The sequence below is a fragment of the Zea mays genome, chromosome 6 (assembly GCF_902167145.1).
Source record: "Zea mays cultivar B73 chromosome 6, Zm-B73-REFERENCE-NAM-5.0, whole genome shotgun sequence".
Lineage (NCBI taxonomy): Eukaryota > Viridiplantae > Streptophyta > Magnoliopsida > Poales > Poaceae > Zea > Zea mays.
In genome coordinates, this window is record NC_050101.1 from 12,709,129 (window position 1) to 12,726,875 (window position 17,747).

Sequence of the window (17,747 nt, forward strand, 5' to 3'; positions counted from 1 at the left end):
GCAGGGCACGGACGGCTGGCTCGGCCAGTCGCTGGCGGCTACTCGTCGGTGTCAGGCTCGGGGTCACGCGCGGTCGCGGCTGGGGCGCTGCTGGGCGCGGCTCTGGTCCGGGATGGCGCGGGACTTGGCTCCTGGCGTGGACGCAGAGGCGGGGGCTGGTCGCTCGGCTTGGAGCAGGGGAGAGGAAGCAGGGCGCGCGCGGTACCAGGTAGCGGCGGCGGCCAGAGGGAGAAGGAAGAGAGAGGGCGGCCGGGTGGGCCAACTGGGCCGAATTCGGCTAGGGCTAGGGTTTTGTATTTTTTTTCTTTTTTTCTTTTCGAATTTCTTTTTATGGTAACAATATACATATATATACATTGTAGAAAAAACTCTCAAAATAATATTAACACAAATAAATATCTGTTTTGTAGAAGAATATTGTTTTAGGAAGAATTCTATTTTTTTAATAAAAGATCTCCACCACAAGAAAATAAAAATGGAGTTTTTGCAAGCACTATCATTTGAAAAGTTATTAACATAATAAAATACATATTACAATAGTAGTAGTTTGAATAATTCTTTATTATTTTATAGAACTAGATTTACTTCATATGATTAAATCAAAAATTGTATTTGCAAATCAATTCAACCAAAATTTATGCTCCAGCATGATTGCTTCAAACACTTGATTAAAATTTTATCTATTCCAGAATTGTTCAAATTATTTATATTACCCCTTTTACTATTAGAAATCATAAGTATTTTTCCTTTCTATTGAAAAATAATAATATAAACTAAATTATCTTCAATTGATGGATTTAGGGTGTTATACCTAACCATAGTTTTTAACTAATTGGTAGTATATTATTATTTTTACCTCTGTTTAGACTTTAGAGACGGACGAGTATTGGTTATTTGCATCAGGAGTTGTAGACAGGCACAGGCTCCGAGGTCGGAGTCGGATCAGGGACGGAATCCATAGCAGTTCACACAGTTCCGACTGCGCCCCGCCTTCCGTGCACCCGCAGCCACAAGCCAAAGCCCACCACAAGTGCCAGTGGCCACCACCACCAAACGGCAAACGGAAACGGGGGCAGTTGGTGAGTTGGGACTTGGGAGCCGACGCTGTCGGGGTGATCCAGTCGCCGCCGACGCCGCCGAACGCGCCCGCGCCCGAGCCTCCCTCTACGCGGACGCGGGAGGACCCTTCCACTCCCAGAGCCGGGCGTGTCCGATCGTGAGCCCATGGCGGAATCCATCGTCTCCGGCGCCGCCGCCCCGCCGCCGGGCGCGCCCTCGTTCTCCTACCTGGCCGTGTTCTCCAACTGCCCGCTCGTCGCCGCGGTGCTCGCCTTCGCCATCGCGCAGTCCATCAAGGTCCTCACCACCTGGTACGCACTCTCCCTTCCACGCGGTGCCCGGATCTGAGCTCCCTCCCTGACGGGATCTGCATCTGCCCTCACCTCCTCCGCGCGCGCGACCGACGTGCAGGTATAAGGAGAACCGGTGGGACGCGAAGCAGCTGGTGGGCTCCGGCGGGATGCCGTCCTCGCACTCGGCCACCGTCACCGCGCTCGCCGTCGCCGTCGGGCTGCAGGAGGGGTTCGCCAGCTCGCTGTTCGCCACCACCGCCGTCTTCGCCTCCGTGGTTGGTTCCCCTCTCCGCTTCCCCCCTCTCCCTTTCGACACCAAAAACGCGCTGACCATCTTTGGCAGGCGGTGGATCTGGTAGGCAGCCTTATCATTTTGGGACGCGTTGTGGTGATCTGGGGGAGGCAAATGAGTGTCCTTTGCACTTCAAAGCTCCTGCTTGATGAATTTTGCTTCCTTAGGTCACCTCACTTAGCTTCAAGTATGGACCTCAGTCGTGGAAGGTACATTCCTGCCGTGTAGATTGTGGACAGAAGTACAAGTACCGTGTACATACGAGGACAGGACTGTACGATATTGATGGGAGTTGAGTACACTGTAGGAAATTAGTGTCAGTTTGTTGCTGAAGTTTCAGACTTCCAGTTGATATATACAGAACGATAAATGCGGCTGCGGTTATGGTGGAAATCTGATAGCCAAGATCTACTGCCAGACCAGACGAGGATGAAACCTGCAGAACAAAGGATTAACAGCTAGCCTGTGGAAGCCTTTCCATGTGTACTAAATTTTTGCATGTGTCCAAAACCAGTCATGCAAAATGATGGCATACAGTGCCATAGCACTTAGGCACGTGTGATGTGCTTTAATTCCAACAGTCCGTCCCTACTTGCCCCATGTTTTATTTTTTGGTATCTCAGAAATACTGATTAGTTATTGTGCCTTTTTTTCATCACCTTCTTTTTTTTTTCTTTCAGAAACACAACTTCTGCACCACGGTTTCACTGCATGCATTGCTTCTCATTATACAGACTTGACTGTTTCTTGCGGCACTTTGCAGGTGATGTATGATGCCTTTGGTGTTAGGCTACATGCAGGGAAGCAAGCAGAGGTATGACAAGCTTTCTATGTTGCAGCCACTGACAAGCGAGTTCCCTTTTCGAATCATGTGAACATCTTTCTAAGTGGCAAATAATGACCAACCACTAAAACCGGGTTTCTTTTATTCAAGCAGAATGGTTAACACCTACGCCACCAATGACAACAATTTTGTATTATCAGATGCAGTCCTTCGTGCCTGTAGTGTCGCTGTTGCCCAATCGTTTATATGAAACCCCATTGATTGTGTGAACGAAAATAAAAAACCTAGACCTGAAGTGAAATGGCCTTTCTATTGAGAAGCACTATGTTGCTAACCTAACCTGCTACAGTTCAGATCTAACTATTATTAAATGCCAGGTCTTGAACCAGATTGTGTACGAGCTTCCATCAGAACATCCACTAGCTGAAACAAGACCGCTGCGAGAGCTGCTAGGGCACACACCTCCACAGGTTCGATCTTTTGCTCCTCCTGGATTGAGCTGTTGGGAACAAGGAATGTCTGAATTAAATTTTGTTAACCAATTGGCTTCTCCTCAAATCATTTCACTGGAAAATCTATTGTGTGTGGATATTTGGTATTCTTACTCTCACATGCCACACGGTATCATTAATTCCAAGTTCTGTCACCAGGTATTTGCTGGCGGAGTGCTTGGATTTGCAGTAGCCACATTTACAGCGATGATTGCTGGGCTTGGTAGTTGACTCCGCATTTGAAGAAATGGTCAACATTCGCATTGAAGTTCTGGAATTCAAATTGGACACATGTTTCCTAGCCAGCTTATGATAGATAATGCGTTGTGTATAGGTGTATTTAATATGCAAATTGATGTCAATTTGTTGAAGAGAAACTTGCGCCATTCTTTTGTAGTTAATCGACGAGTGAACTATATGCTGTATTCGTTCCTGTCCAAAGTATTTGGAGTGATTGAAAGTACCTGGTGATAAAGCATTCATGAGATTTCTGCACAGCCATTGCGATTAATTTCCAAACCTTATGTTCAAGTGCAACATCATCAATATGTGAGATGTTGAGTATCCATATTTTTGCCCAGTGCCGAATTGGATTTTCATGGAAAGCAAGGTGTTTGTAAGTTGCGTATTATGATAGTTATGCGGTAGGTCATAAATTTTAATGTATGCAAAATCAGTGATGATGGCATATAAACATATTGTGGATTTTTAAATAACCATGGTACAACCTACAATCCAGAGATACAATATTTTTTCTGCTATTAAGGTTGGCCTAAAGGGCAATTATGAACAGGTTCCAGAAAGGCAGAAACTGCCTGAAAATTTCGGACAGCAAGCTTCACATTTTTATGACTTTTTTAGGCACTCATCTAAAAATTCTCGATATCCATGAGGAACTATATAGCTCGCATTATCTACAACATTTATATACATAATTTATGCAAAGGAGGCCATCAAGAATGCTAAAATATCAACTGAATTTAATTTAGGTAAAATAGAACTGAACCACAAGTCCACAACTTGGGTTTTATCCAACCACAACTGTGTTTTCATTAACGGTCTGTAAAGATAAAAGGCAAGAGAGAATTATCTATTTGGTACTAAGACAAACCAAACCTCTTTTTAGGGCGCTGTTTTTTTGGAAAAAAATCTTATTAGGTACTGCGTTAAAATTTTCTTCAGTAAATAACACTCCGATGGATTTGGGCCGGTAACAGCGTAAGTGACCGGCAAAATAACATGAATGCTCTTGTTGTGCCAAATAGGAATGAAAATTTGCTCAGGTTGTCAAATAGTGAAAATCAAAAGTATACTTGTGAACTAAAATATGAGATTTCTAAGGCTGCAAATAAATAATAAATATATTTTAAGGTAAGAGTAGGCACACATTAGTTTATGCACAAGCTTCACAAATGTCCTATCAGCACACTTAAAAAACAAATAAAGAGGAACACACCAGATCATAGACACGAGTTTAAAGTTCACATTGCATAGCAGCAGGTTCGTATAGAAATGGGAGCAGCATTGTGTGTCCGACAAATGGGAGCTCCGATGCGGAGAGGCAGCTTAACAAAGAAGCAGCAGCTAGTACTTTCATTCATTCGTTGATCGAGGCAAAACAAAGCACATGCACATTGCAGCTAACCCTGTTGTCTAACATGTCCAAGACCTAATTAAAAATTGCACACACACAACACTGCTGTTGAAGTATTCACGCCAAATGTTTTTCATCCATTGGTCATCTGCATTGTGCCACAAGTGGTCATGTATGATCCTGCACTAAGAACTCTCTGCCTCAAAGCTGACAGGTGCTGGTGGAAGTATGCTACAAAATTTGTGGATTCTCGGCTATCTCACAATCGCCTCAGCCAGGCCATCACTGCTCGTCGTCGTGTTCATCGGTAGTATGAGGCTGTGATGCACAGAAGAACGGAGGTAGCCGCCGTAACAATCAGCTCCTGAGGCAAAAGCATCGGCCAGTTAGTTACCTCCTCGCGGAAGACAGCGAGAATGACAAGGATTTTGTCACACCAAAAGCATGCAGCAAGACTGCAACAAAGGTGATATGTAACATGTAACAGAGGACCAAAGGAGCGCTCGTTCCATGAATTCAATCCGTTCCATGAATTCAATCCATCCTGCGTCTACGTCTACACTTTCAACATCAACGCAAATCATATCCCTACAGCCAGACACATCATGACTTACTGCTATGTAACCTATGTGTTCGATTGTTTTACACACCAAAACGGGTACATATATAATTTAAAAAACTCTAATTCTTCCTAATGCAATCACACACGGTTCCCCTGTCTGTTTGAGTGAAGAGAAGTATGTGCTCGTTATTTTCCAAGGACTTGTACCATACATACATTATACTGAAGCTCTCAATAACCACATTTTCTAACCATGTTAGGCACTCTGATTTTAAAAAGGGGAGTCATGTTAACAGTCTTCATACCTGGTAGTAATAAACAAGGCGGGGAGTGTACTGCATTGAAAGCTCGATCAAGTTAATAGCTGCTGTATAACCCTGAAAATGTTAGGAGAGGACAATTTAACCAAAATGCATTTGAACAAATCACAACCAGGGACACAGGACTGGAGGGCATAGACTGAGAAAAAAATAGCAGAGTTGCATCAGATAAGAATCCATGTACCAGGGATGCAGCGAACACACATCCAAATATCAAACCCAAAGCACGGACTACTCTTTTTGCCATTCTTATCCCTCGTCCTTCGACCTCGCCATATTCCTGTTACAAACACCAGATGTGATTTTCTAACCAGTTCAAAAAACCTAAATGGCAGCCCAGGTCCCATCATCAATAAGAACCATCATATGTAAATTTGCATAAGCTTTTTTAGTTGGGCACATAACCAAAGCTAAAAGGAAAATTTATAGGATGACAATTAGACCTGAAGTCCTGCATGTTGCATGGTGCAGAATGGCCCACAAAAAGACATCATATTCAGCAGATAAGTGTTGCGAAAAAGCACACGTTAAATTGGATTTATGACCATACAAGGGACTGAGTCCGAAACGATGATATACGTGATAGGCTAGAGGTAGCACCAATTAAAGAAAAGCTTGTCCAATACTGATTGAAATGGATTAGACATGTTCAACGGAGACCTCCAGAGACACCGGTGTGTAGTGGAATATTGAGGTGCGATAGTAATAGGAAGAGAGACAACCAAAGTTGACATGGAAAGAAACCGTAAAAAAAAGGAATAATTGGATCTATACCATTAAAAGATTGCAACTTTAGATATATACCATTTGACTCCACATGTCATTGATTCATGTTAACCCCACATGTAAGTGAGATAGCAATGGTATATATCTAAAGTTGTAATCTTTTAATGGTACAGATCCAAATTTCCCTAAAAAAAAGACCTAAATGAATGGAATATACTCAAAGATTTAGCCTTGAATAGGAGTGAATGGGAAACAAATAGTCAGCTACCCACATGCCTGAACCTTGATTTATGGCTTTTGTTGGGTTTCAACTCTAGCCTACCCCAACTCGCTTGAGACTAAAAGGCTTTATTGTTATTGTTAAGTTCAGATTAACTTTATATCTGGACACCAATCAACAAACCAAGGAGATAAGGCATAAGAAAATAAAATGCAGCCCACACAGCGCCATGCTATGTGAATACATATTATTTCTGCATCAATAGAATTACCATAATGGGAAGAGAAAATTTGGATAAGCAAAAAGTGACTGATAAAAACACCATTAGATGACAAAACCATAAAAAATGTACAAACCGTAAATTCGCTAAATGGCAAACATGGAGTACCAGAAACTGTCTCACATTGTATATTGGAGTAATTGGTGGTTCAGTAGCTCTTAGCTTCTGTAGTATTCTGTAGAAGAAAGCAAAACAAAGGAACTGCAAAGGCTTCCAGTCTGCATTGCCCATAATAGCTATCCAAACAACCTGGATGCAGTGTAGATAAATATCTTTTTGAGGAATAAAACATATCAACAGTGATTAAGGATATGTGGAAAGCATTATCTGGAATAGACCAGAAAGAAAAAAACTACTCCATCTAATTCATCATACATAATACATATTATTCAAGCTATGCGCTTATGAGTACAATGGACACAATTCCAAAAGGATAAATGCCTTTGGTATTTTAACATATTTGTAGTTTTGAAATGAACTATGGAAAGTATATGGATGTGGTGAAAACAAGTGTGTCAGTAACTTGGTCAAAATGCTGTCCCTGGCCCAAATTCTAATAACCACGAATTCACACAATGAGCATGTTAGCAATAGCTGTAATTTTTTTATGAATTAAGAGGAGAGTACATACAAATGCTGCTGATACTGCCATATTTATGCGCATGTCCTTCATTGTTGATCGGGAGAATCTGCGAGATAAGTTGATCACCTATTAACAGCTTCACACTGTGTTTCTGTTTAGTAGTCATAATTCATACGCATTCATAGAATAAGAACACTGTCAGAAGGACAGGACTGTCAGAAATGCTAATTGCTAACCCCATTTCATCAGGTTTCCATATGAAAAAAGGATAACTCATATCAGATTATAGTGTCTACATTCATAAAAAAGGCACCACTTCCTAAAACATGCTTCACACAATCATACCCACAAAATTTCTGAGTTGACTTACGAAATGAAGCCTAAGTTAACTTGAGTAAAAAAGTACCTTGGTCCCCAAGGCACCACTGGTTGATTGTCAGCATACTTGATATCCTTGGACACCTGATAATGGGAACAAGGTTAGATAACAAATGAATAGAATCATCATAAGAGGGTAACTGAAAGAATCAGATAGTTTGACCAGTGCAGTTTAGAAAAAGCAACCAATCAACCATAGATGCTTGAACCATACATTGCTTAGCTAGCGACCCTGATTTAATGTGTAGCTCTGTAATGCTCAATCAATGACCACATTTTTTGTTGCAATAACTCAGTAAGGCTCACATTAATACAAGTCCATAACGTAACAATTTTTTACCTTCAAACTGGTGATGAAGGAGCATATAACAAACACATTGTACTCCTTGCTATGCTATTGCACAACAATGTTTTGAATCAAGAAGAACCATGCGCATCTAAGCATAGCATGGCAACTGACCTGAACAGACCCGTATGTGACTCCCTTCTTCCGATACTGCAGCTGCTGCATCATGACAGTGTCATAGGCCCTGTCCAACTATTATAACCCCGATAATTCAACCATTAGTGCAGTTAGCAAAATCTAATGACATATGCTAGCGTAGAGAACTCGGGCAAGAGCACTCTTCGTCTCTTCCCTACCTTGGCAAGGAACTCGTCGTCTCCAGTCTCCTCGGCGTCCTTGCGCTTCTTCTTGTAGGCCATTTTCATGTGATCGAAGCTATCAAGCGGCCTGATGCCCAGAAGCTAACACCCAAAGAGCACAAAATCACAACACGAATCGAAAAGACAGAATCTTTGCCCACCATTTCACTCAGGTTCTACCTCATACGGGTTCTCCTCGTCGCCGAACTCCGCGCTCCCGGCCGCCGCCGCCGCGTCCGCTGCCACCACGACCGCGCCGCGCCGCCGCTTCACGGCTGACGCGACGAGTCTTCACTTACCGCGGAAAAAAGGAATTCAGAAATTTCTACCCAAAAACGCCCTTAAAAACTTCTTCCACAAGAAAAGCATAGCTGGCCGGCGCAGGAATTACCGCAGAGACTGAAGCATGGGCCGGCCGGCGTGACGAGGGAGCGGAAGGAAGCCGCCGCGCGAGAAGGACGATGCGAGAGCGAATGTGGGCGCCGTCGCCGTCGCGGAGGCCATTGGTGTCTCAAAGCCTAGGTTTTAGCGCAGTCTCACGCGACGGCGAGGAGAAGAAGCCGGAGCCCGGAAGCCATGGGAGCCAAGGGCGAGGTCTATCTGGGTGGGTCGCCGTGGAAGGTGGGCAAGTTGTCCTGGGCCATAACTAGGCCAACAATGGGCCTTCTTTTTATTTATGGTTTCATCAGGCCAATTAAGCCCATGGAACAGAGGCGGCATCGGGTCGGAGTCGGACTCTCAAAGAAGACCTCGCATGTACGAGATTTTTGCCATTATAAAATACGGATGCCGCCTCGTTTCGTTATTTCGCCGCCTCGTTTCGTTATTTGTTTCGTTATTTCGCCGCCTCGTTTTGTTATTTCGCCGCCGTTCGCCGTCGTACAGCCGAGCCGCCGCCGAGTCGAGCCGGCAAAGCGAAGGGAAGGAGAGCGGGGTGAAGAGGAGAGGACTCCATGGCGACAGCCTCAGGTGAGTAGAGCATCACGTAACCCTAACCTAGTTTTCCGTGGGTTCGATTCGATCCTACCAAAACCGCGTGAACCGATCCGTTGCGCTCGGCGGTTATCTCCCTATCCGGTCTGTTTCTCCCCGATTCGACGTGAATTAGGGTTTGTTCGGGGTGCTGTATCTCGTGTTTTGCCTAATTTGGGGATCGGGGCTTCTGCGGGGAGGGTGCTTGTGACTCGCGTTTTTTTTTTGATTTTTACTGCGCTGTTTTGAATTAGCGACTTATGATGTCTTGTACCGATTGTGGCAGTGACTTTCAAGTCACGGGAGGATCACCGGAAGCAGCTCGAGCTCGAGGAGGCGCGCAAGGCCGGGCTCGCGCCTGCGGAGGTTGACGAGGATGGAAACGAGATCAATCCCCATATTCCCCAGTACATGTCCTCGGCCCCATGGTATCTTAATGCTGAGAAGCCGGTAAGTCACTGTTTGCTCTATTTTGCATGCTGTTGGCCAAAGCTATGCATGGGGATCTGGCTGATTGGAGGGCTCACTCCTTGTTGGTTTGACGAATTCAGAGTTTGAAGCATCAACGGAAGTGGAAGTCGGATCCGAACTACACCAAGTCGTGGTATGATAGAGGCGCAAAGCTTTTCCAGGCCAACAAGTACAGGAAAGGTGCTTGCGAAAAGTAAGTGGTGTTTGTTTCACCATATTTCTTTTGAGGCGCTGCTCAACATGTACTTATTGCTTATTAGTGTGCCATCGTCTTGTTGGTTCCAGTTTGCAGTTGGGGACCAACTTTTAGAATTTGCAATCAGTTTAGTATCCAACATGCATGAATAAATAGACTTTCAGTGTAGATTTGCTGACAGACGATTTTCCTTGGTGTTTTAGCTGTGGAGCCATGACACATGACAAGAAGTCTTGCATGGAGCGGCCTCGAAATGTGGGGGCTAAATGGACAAATGTCAACATAGCTCCTGATGAGAAGGTTGAATCTTTTGAGCTTGACTATGATGGAAAGCGCGATCGTTGGAATGGTTATGACCCATCAACCTACACTCGAGTTATCGCTGATTATGAAGCTAGAGAAGAAGCTAGGAAAAAGTATCTGAAAGAACAGCAGCTCAAGAAACTTGAGGAGAAGGATACTGAGAAGGATGATGAGAATGCTGGTAGTGAAGATGATGAAGAAGATGGCCTGAGGATAGATGAGGCCAAAGTTGATGAGAGTGCCCAGATGGACTTCGCTAAGGTAGAGAAGCGTGTGCGCACAACCGGTGGTGGAAGCACTGGTACTGTTAGGTATGTACTGCACTGCTACTCAGAAAACAGATCATGTTCCTCCTAGTGCTAGGGTTCATGTGCTAGGATTTATCAGTTTCTAGTGCTAGGGTTCATGTGTCAAGGATTTATCAGCTTCTAGTGCTAGGGTCCTGTGTAAAGGATTTATTAGCAACCAATTTACATGCTGATGGTACTTTTTTGTTGCCACAGGAACTTGCGTATCAGAGAAGACACGGCAAAATATCTTTTGAATCTTGATGTTAACTCTGCATATTATGATCCAAAAACTCGCTCCATGAGGGAAGACCCCTTGCCAGATGCGGATCCAAATGATAAGTTCTATGTGGTAAGTAACTGACGAGTGACGACATATGATTTTAATGCTTTACACAATTATAAATACGAAAACCCTCTGTTCTCTAGGATCTTGAATTCTGTTTTCTGATGTGATATTATGGTGCAGGGTGACAACCAAAATCGTCTTAGTGGTCAAGCTCTGGAGTTCAAGCAACTCAACATCCATGCATGGGAAGCTTTTGAAAAGGGGCAGGATATCCATATGCAAGCAGCCCCATCTCAAGCAGAACTGTTGTATAAGAGTTTCAAGGTCAAGAAAGAAATGTTGAAGTCTGAACATAAGGATAAAATTATGGAGAAGTATGGGAATGCTGCGTCCGAAGATGCAATTCCTCGGGAGCTGCTGCTTGGGCAAAGTGAGAGAGAGATTGAGTATGACCGTACTGGTCGAATAATCAAAGGACAGGTTGGTACACAATACTGAGTGTTGTTAATTATGCCTTTCAACTTTGTGGTCTCTTGTTCTTCTTATAACTGTTCCTGCTTGTTCTTGTTGTCACATTCTATATATATTGTGCCTGGAAGGGCTTTCTAGGTAATTGTGTCTAAATGTTACAACATTAGAGATGACAATAATCTCCGCTTCTTTAGAAGGAATCATATTCACAGAGGCATTGAAGGCATTAGATACGGTTAAAAGAATCTGGAGTCTTGTATCCAATCTTAATTTTGAGTCAATAGAAGTAGGACTACTCAGCCTCCACAAATGCATGTGCATTTTGTGGAGTTTTTGTAATCAAACTTGGAACTAAGGTTTCCTATAAGGTCTAGTCATAATATTAGTTTTTTTTACCTTGTTTCAATTATGTGGGGATATGCTAGAGAGATCAAATGCAACAAGGACCATAAAGAAAGGTTTTGTGGAAGTAAAAGCTTATTAATATAGTACCAACAATAGTAAAAGGAGAATGTTATCCTAGCTCATGGTGCAGCACATGTATTCCTATCATAGTTACCGCACACTAGGAGCACATGCAAAGATCGTGAATTAACTATATGTTTGGGTGCGATTAAGAAGTACTAAGAACTATAACCTCCTCCACTTTATGTGAATGGTTATTCTGTGACTTTTAGATTGGATGCCACCAATTGAGTATAATTATTGTGCTGATGGGGCATTATTTCCATGTTTGGTATGGTCATGAGTGCTAAATGCTAATGAGTAACCTTAATTTATATCTACAGGATGTATCTCTTCCCAAGAGCAAATATGAAGAGGATGTGTTCATTAATAATCATACGAGTGTGTGGGGTTCATGGTGGAAAGATCATCAATGGGGCTACAAGTGCTGCAAGCAAACTATCAAGAATAGTTACTGTACTGGCTTGGCTGGAATAGAAGCTGCCGAGGCATCAGCAGATCTAATGAAGGCCAATATGGCTCGCAAGGAGGCTGCAGAAGGTATTTTGTCGAGAAAACACTTTTATTTAGGAACAATTGGATCTATACCATTAAAAAATCCAAACTTTAGATATATACCATGGACCCCACATGTCATTGACTCATGTGGACCCATATGTAAGTGAGATAGTAATGGTATGGATCCAAAGTGGTGATCTTTTAATGGTATGGATCCAAATTTCCCTTTTATTTATTATTTATATATCTGGACAACTTGCATTTGGTGTAGGATAATTGGTGCCAGTGACTAAACCTTCACCTATTAAAAAAATTTCACCTGCCATTGATCAAATCATAATTGGTGTGCCAGCTTTTTATCAGTCATGAGCTCGAACCTAAGTGCCAGTTTTATTTCCCATCATTTAACTATTCTCCGAATTACATGGAAAGTGTATTGTTCAAGTTAGTGTGGTCTCAAGTCTTATTAGTTCCATATTTCCATGCTGGGTTATTCGGAGATAAGTTTAGGCAGACAATGAGATGCAAAAATAGCTAGATGCAATTTGTTCCTGTTTACGAATGAATAAATCTGTTTGAATGAGATGTGCGTGGCCACCATGTTGCATTGCATTGACTTAAAAATGCTCAATGCAGATGAGCCTGTACAGCATGAAGAGAAGCGATTAGCCACTTGGGGAACCGATGTGCCTCAGGATCTTGTTCTTAACGAGAAGAAGCTCCAGGAATCTCTAAAGAAGGTTAGTGTCTTTCTATCTGACCTTTGGTGTCTTTCGTTCATAATTTCCCCCCTATTTGTAGACACTGAAGCTTGGGTTTTTAATTTAATCCTGTAGGAAACTGCGAGGAGGAAAGAGGAGAAGGATGAAAGGAAGAGGAAGTATAACGTGAAGTTTAACGATGAGGTTACTGCAGAAGACATGGAGGCCTACCGTATGAAGAGGATTCACCATGACGATCCTATGAAAGATTTTCTCAACTAAAAGTGTGGTAAATGTCCGCACTGCCGTATAACATTGGTGGCACCCTGCCTTGCAGTGAAGCTGTGTAATTGTAAGATAGACTATGTACCTGTCCGAACCAGGGTGGTGCTGTAAACTACTCTAGTCTAGAATGGCTATGCTTTTTACAAGCTGCGTGTTGAAATGACATGATTTCTGATATCAGAATCCTTGCTTCCATAGTTCCCGTATCCAAGACACGGGAGCCTTCTTCAGGTGTATCTAACCAGAAACATGTGGACATTTTTACCTTAAATTTGACCGACCCGTCTTATTTTAAAAAAATCATAATAATTATTATTATTTGCTTGATTTTGTTTAGCATATAATATATTTTATGTATGATTTTGAATTTTTCATTTTCTCATAAATATTTTGAATAAGATGAGCCAATCAAGCTTGATTTAAAAAGTCAAATAAATTAAAACGGAGCGGTTATTCTCTCCATGTTTTCTAGCTGGTTATCAACGTCAAACAAATATATGCACTTTATTACAAGCAAGACACCACCAACGAATGTAACACGAACAATCATGTATGTACATCGATTGAACACAAAGAAAACCAACCTCTCAAACCAAAGCCACAGCTAAGAGAGTTTAATTTTACCAAATTTTCTTCTTGCCCTTTAACAAATAATCTCCTATGCTATGCTATGTTATGGTATGGTACGTGGTGTCATAGGCCTCTTGCGAGCATGGCCTGCAACTCCTCCGCCGAGCGCTGGCTCTGCAGCCGCATGTCCTCCTTGAACTTGCGGATGAAGAGCTCGGCCCTGAGGTCCACCTCCCCCATCCCCTTCACCACCCCGAGCACGCCGCCGCCGCCTCTGCCGGGGCTCCGCAGCAGCACGTTCCTCATCGCGGCGACGCCCGCAGCCATGGCGCGCGCCTGCTGCCTGTTGCTGCTGGCACTGGCGCCGTGCGCGGGCGCAGCCGCATCCGTCGCCGGCAGCTTGTCGCGGGCGCTGGTGCTCGGCGGCTCATGCACCTGCTCCTGCCGCACGACGACGCCGCGGTGGGCCTTGGCTGCCGGCTGTAGGCTGTGGCTGTAGAGGTCGTCGACGTAGACCGGCGCGAAGCTCTGGCGGCCGTGGTGGTGGTGGTGGCACCACCCGCGGTGAACGGATGAGGACGAAGGCGGCGGCGTGCGCCGGCGGCCACCGTCGACGGCCCTGACGACAGATCTCCGGAGCCTGGACCCGACGGCTGCGGCGATGCCGGCGCACTTGGCGCGCCACCGCCGCCACGGCCTCTTGCCGCCGCCGCCGCCGCGGGGCCGCCCCGGCGAGGACGAGTAGTAGTAGGTGCCTCTGCCGCCCGTCGTCGTGGTCATGGCGCTGAAGCAAGACATCAGTGAACTCCCCCGATTGCTTAGCTCTTGTCAGCTCGATTGCTTAGCTCTTGTCAGCTCGATTGCTTAGCTTTTGTCAGCTGGAGGCTTGGAGGAAGCAGGGGCTGAGTGAGAAGTAGCTATTATAGGTGGGGGTTGGCGTGAGAAGAACGGAGTGGCGAGCACTTTCGGTGGTTGGGCGGGTAAGACTCACGCTACCCGCTTCCGGTTGGCAGTTGGGATTGGAATGGATGCCACCACTCCAGGCCCAGCCCAGGCCCCAGGCACCAGCATCTCCTTTTATTTGCAGCTGCGCTGCGCAGCTGGCTGCTGCTTTTCTTACCTGATGAGTCTGAGTGTGGGTTCTGAAATCATTGTGAACACCATCTAGCTACCCTTTTCTTTATTTCTTTCTTTCTTTGTTGTTTTTCCCTCGTGTGTAGGGGACCTAGTAGGGGTGCGGTGGGAGAACAAAGGGACACAAGTATATCCTGAAACCCCTAATTTAAGAGGACCATTCAAAAAGGTTTCCACTTCACCACAAATTAATGTCAGGGGAGTCACAAGTCTCCTGTTTTACTAAGGGGCTGTTTGGTTTGTGGCTAAACGTGCCACACTTTGCCTAAGGTTAGTCGTTCGAATTGAAGAACTAACCTTAGGCAGAAAAGTGTGGCAAAGTGGGGCAAGTTAGTCATCAAACCAAACAAGCCCTAAGCCTTGCTAGCGAGTTTGGCTTTGGCAGGGAACATATATGCATGCTGGTGATTGTGCACGGCTTCCGAGAAAGTTTTATGATTGTTGTTATAGATGTACATAAAGCACGAAGCACGAAAGCTCGGTCCGAAGCACGTTTTTTTGCCCGGTACCTGCCTGCTCCAGCCCGCTTTTATACAGGCTTAGGTCGGCCTGACACGAATAAGAGAGCCGGGCTCAGATAGGAAACTAAGCACGGTGGGCTAGCCCGGCACGACTGAAAGGGAATTAGGCTTACACCTAGTCCCTAATTAAATTTCGGTGGTTGAATTGCTCAACACAAATAATTGGACTAACTAGTTTGCTCAAGTGTATAGATTATACAGGTGTAAAAGGTTCACACTTAGCCAATAAAAAGATCAAGTTTTTGGATTCAACAAAGGAGCAAAGAGGCAACCGAAGGCACCTCTGGTCTGAGGGCACCGGACTGTCCGGTGCACCACCGGACAGTGTCCGGTGCACCAGAGGACTCCAACTCGAACTCGTCACCTTCGGGAAATTCCAGGAGGCGACTCCGCTATAATTCACCGGACTGTCCGATGTACACCGGACAGTGTCCGGTGCTCCAAGGGAGAGCCGCCCCAGGAACTCGCCAGCCTCGGGAATTCACTTCAGCCGCTCCGCTATAATTCACCGGACTGTCCGGTGTAACAGCGGAGCAACGGCTATTTCGGCGCCAACGGCTACCTGCGTCGCATTAAATGCGCGCGCAGCGCGCGCAGATGTCAGACACGCCCATACTGGCGCACCGGACATCCAACAGTACATGTCCGGTGTGCACCGGACATCCAGGCGGGCCCACAAATCAGAAGCTCCAACGGTCAGAATCCAACGGCAGTGATGACGCGGCGGGGGCACCGGACTGTCCGGTGTGCACCGGACTGTCCGGTGCGCCATCGAACAGACAGCCTCCCAACGGCCACTTTTGGTGGTTGGGGCTATAAATACCCCAACCACCCCACCATTCATTGCATCCAAGTTTTCCACTTCTCAACCACTTACAAGAGCTAGGCATTCAATTCTAGACACACCAAAGAGATCAAATCCTCTCCAAATCCACAAAAGGCTTTAGTGATTAGCGAGAGAGTTTTGCCGTGTTCTTTTGAGCTCTTGAGCTTGGATTGCTTCTTTTCTTTCTCACTTGCTCTTGTGATCAACACTCAATTGTAATCAAGGCAAGAGGCACCAATTGTGTGGTGGCCCTTGCGGGGAAGTTTTATTCCCGGCTTTGATTTGAGAAGAGAAGCTCACTCGGTCCGAGGGACCGTTTGAGAGAGGGAAGGGTTGAAAGAGACCCGGCCTTTGTGGCCTCCTCAACGGGGAGTAGGTTTGAGAGAACCGAACCTCGGTAAAACAAATCCGCGTGTCTCACTTTATTATTTGCTTGCGATTTGTTTTGCGCCCTCTCTCGCGGACTCGAATTATATTTCTAACGCTAACCCGGCTTGTAGTTGTGTTTATATTTGTAAATTTCAGTTTCGCCCTATTCACCCCCCCTCTAGGCGACTATCAATTGGTATCGGAGCCCGGTGCTTCATTAGAGCCTAACCGCTCGAAGTGATGTCGGGAGATCACGCCAAGAAGGAGATGGAGACCGGCGAAAAGCCCACTACAAGCCACGGGAGCACTTCATCGGAAGAGTCCCGCACCAAGAGGAAGGAGAAGAAGAAGGACTCCTCCAAACGGAAGGAGAAAAGATCTTCCTCTTCTCACCACAAAGAGAAGAAGGAAAAATCTTCTTCTCACAAATCGCATCGGAAAGGCGACAAGCACAAGAGGATGAGGAAAGTGGTCTACTACGAGACCGACACTTCATCAACATCAACCTCCGACTCCGATGCGCCCTCCGTAACTTCTAAACGCCAAGAGCGTAAGAAGTTTAGTAAGATCCCCTTACACTATTCTCGTAAATCTAGACATACTCCATTACTTTCCGTTCCATTAGGCAAACCGCCAACCTTTGACGGTGAAGATTATGCTAGGTGGAGTGATTTAATGAAATTTCATCTAACCTCACTCCACAAAAGTATATGGAATGTTGTTGAGTTTGGAGCACAGGTACCATCCGTAGGGGATGAGGATTATGATGAGGACGAGGTGGCCCAAATCGAGCACTTCAACTCCCAAGCCACAACCATACTCTTGGCCTCTCTAAATAGAGATGAATACAACAAGGTGCAAGGGTTGAAGAATGCAAAGGAAATTTGGGACCTTCTCAAGACCGCGCACGAGGGTGATGAACTAACAAAGATCACCAAGCGGGAAACGATCGAGGGGGAGCTCGGTCGCTTTCGACTTCGCCAAGGGGAAGAGCCACAAGACATGTACAATCGGCTCAAGACTTTGGTGAACCAAGTGCGCAACCTCGGGAGCAAAAAGTGGGATGACCACGAGGTAGTTAAGGTTATTCTTAGATCACTCATTTTCCTTAACCCCACTCAAGTTCAATTAATTCGTGGTAATTCTAGATATACTCAAATGA

At 45.1% G+C, this 17,747-nt stretch overlaps 4 protein-coding genes across 4 annotated transcripts; 2 read left to right on the forward strand and 2 right to left on the reverse strand.

The window, feature by feature from the left end:
• Nucleotides 1–1,058: 1,058 nt before the first annotated feature.
• On the forward strand, nt 1,059–3,415 carry LOC100284364 (acid phosphatase/vanadium-dependent haloperoxidase related). The gene is made up of 5 exons (NM_001157259.2): nt 1,059–1,370; nt 1,471–1,627; nt 2,408–2,458; nt 2,806–2,898; nt 3,079–3,415. The coding sequence occupies exons 1-5, from the start codon at nt 1,225–1,227 to the stop codon at nt 3,148–3,150; spliced, it is 519 nt and encodes a 172-aa protein (NP_001150731.1). The 5' UTR covers nt 1,059–1,224; the 3' UTR covers nt 3,151–3,415.
• A 1,072-nt stretch (nt 3,416–4,487) lies between these two features.
• On the reverse strand, nt 4,488–8,819 carry LOC100217132 (Chloroplast J-like domain 1). The gene is made up of 10 exons (NM_001359641.1): nt 8,619–8,819; nt 8,408–8,516; nt 8,225–8,329; nt 8,043–8,120; nt 7,611–7,666; nt 7,253–7,310; nt 6,745–6,870; nt 5,580–5,675; nt 5,381–5,452; nt 4,488–4,877 (listed from the first exon to the last, which is right to left on the reverse strand). The coding sequence occupies exons 1-10, from the start codon at nt 8,729–8,731 to the stop codon at nt 4,815–4,817; spliced, it is 876 nt and encodes a 291-aa protein (NP_001346570.1). The 5' UTR covers nt 8,732–8,819; the 3' UTR covers nt 4,488–4,814.
• A 209-nt stretch (nt 8,820–9,028) lies between these two features.
• On the forward strand, nt 9,029–13,290 carry LOC103629005 (pre-mRNA-splicing factor SLU7). The gene is made up of 9 exons (NM_001359643.1): nt 9,029–9,196; nt 9,486–9,649; nt 9,751–9,863; nt 10,070–10,480; nt 10,673–10,808; nt 10,926–11,225; nt 12,005–12,221; nt 12,816–12,919; nt 13,016–13,290. Exons 1-9 carry the CDS (start codon nt 9,181–9,183, stop codon nt 13,160–13,162), a joined length of 1,608 nt encoding a protein of 535 aa, NP_001346572.1. The 5' UTR covers nt 9,029–9,180; the 3' UTR covers nt 13,163–13,290.
• A 356-nt stretch (nt 13,291–13,646) lies between these two features.
• LOC100275427 (uncharacterized) lies at nt 13,647–14,623 on the reverse strand. The gene has a single exon (NM_001149502.2). It carries the CDS (start codon nt 14,531–14,533, stop codon nt 13,859–13,861), a length of 675 nt encoding a protein of 224 aa, NP_001142974.2. The 5' UTR covers nt 14,534–14,623; the 3' UTR covers nt 13,647–13,858.
• Nucleotides 14,624–17,747: the final 3,124 nt, after the last annotated feature.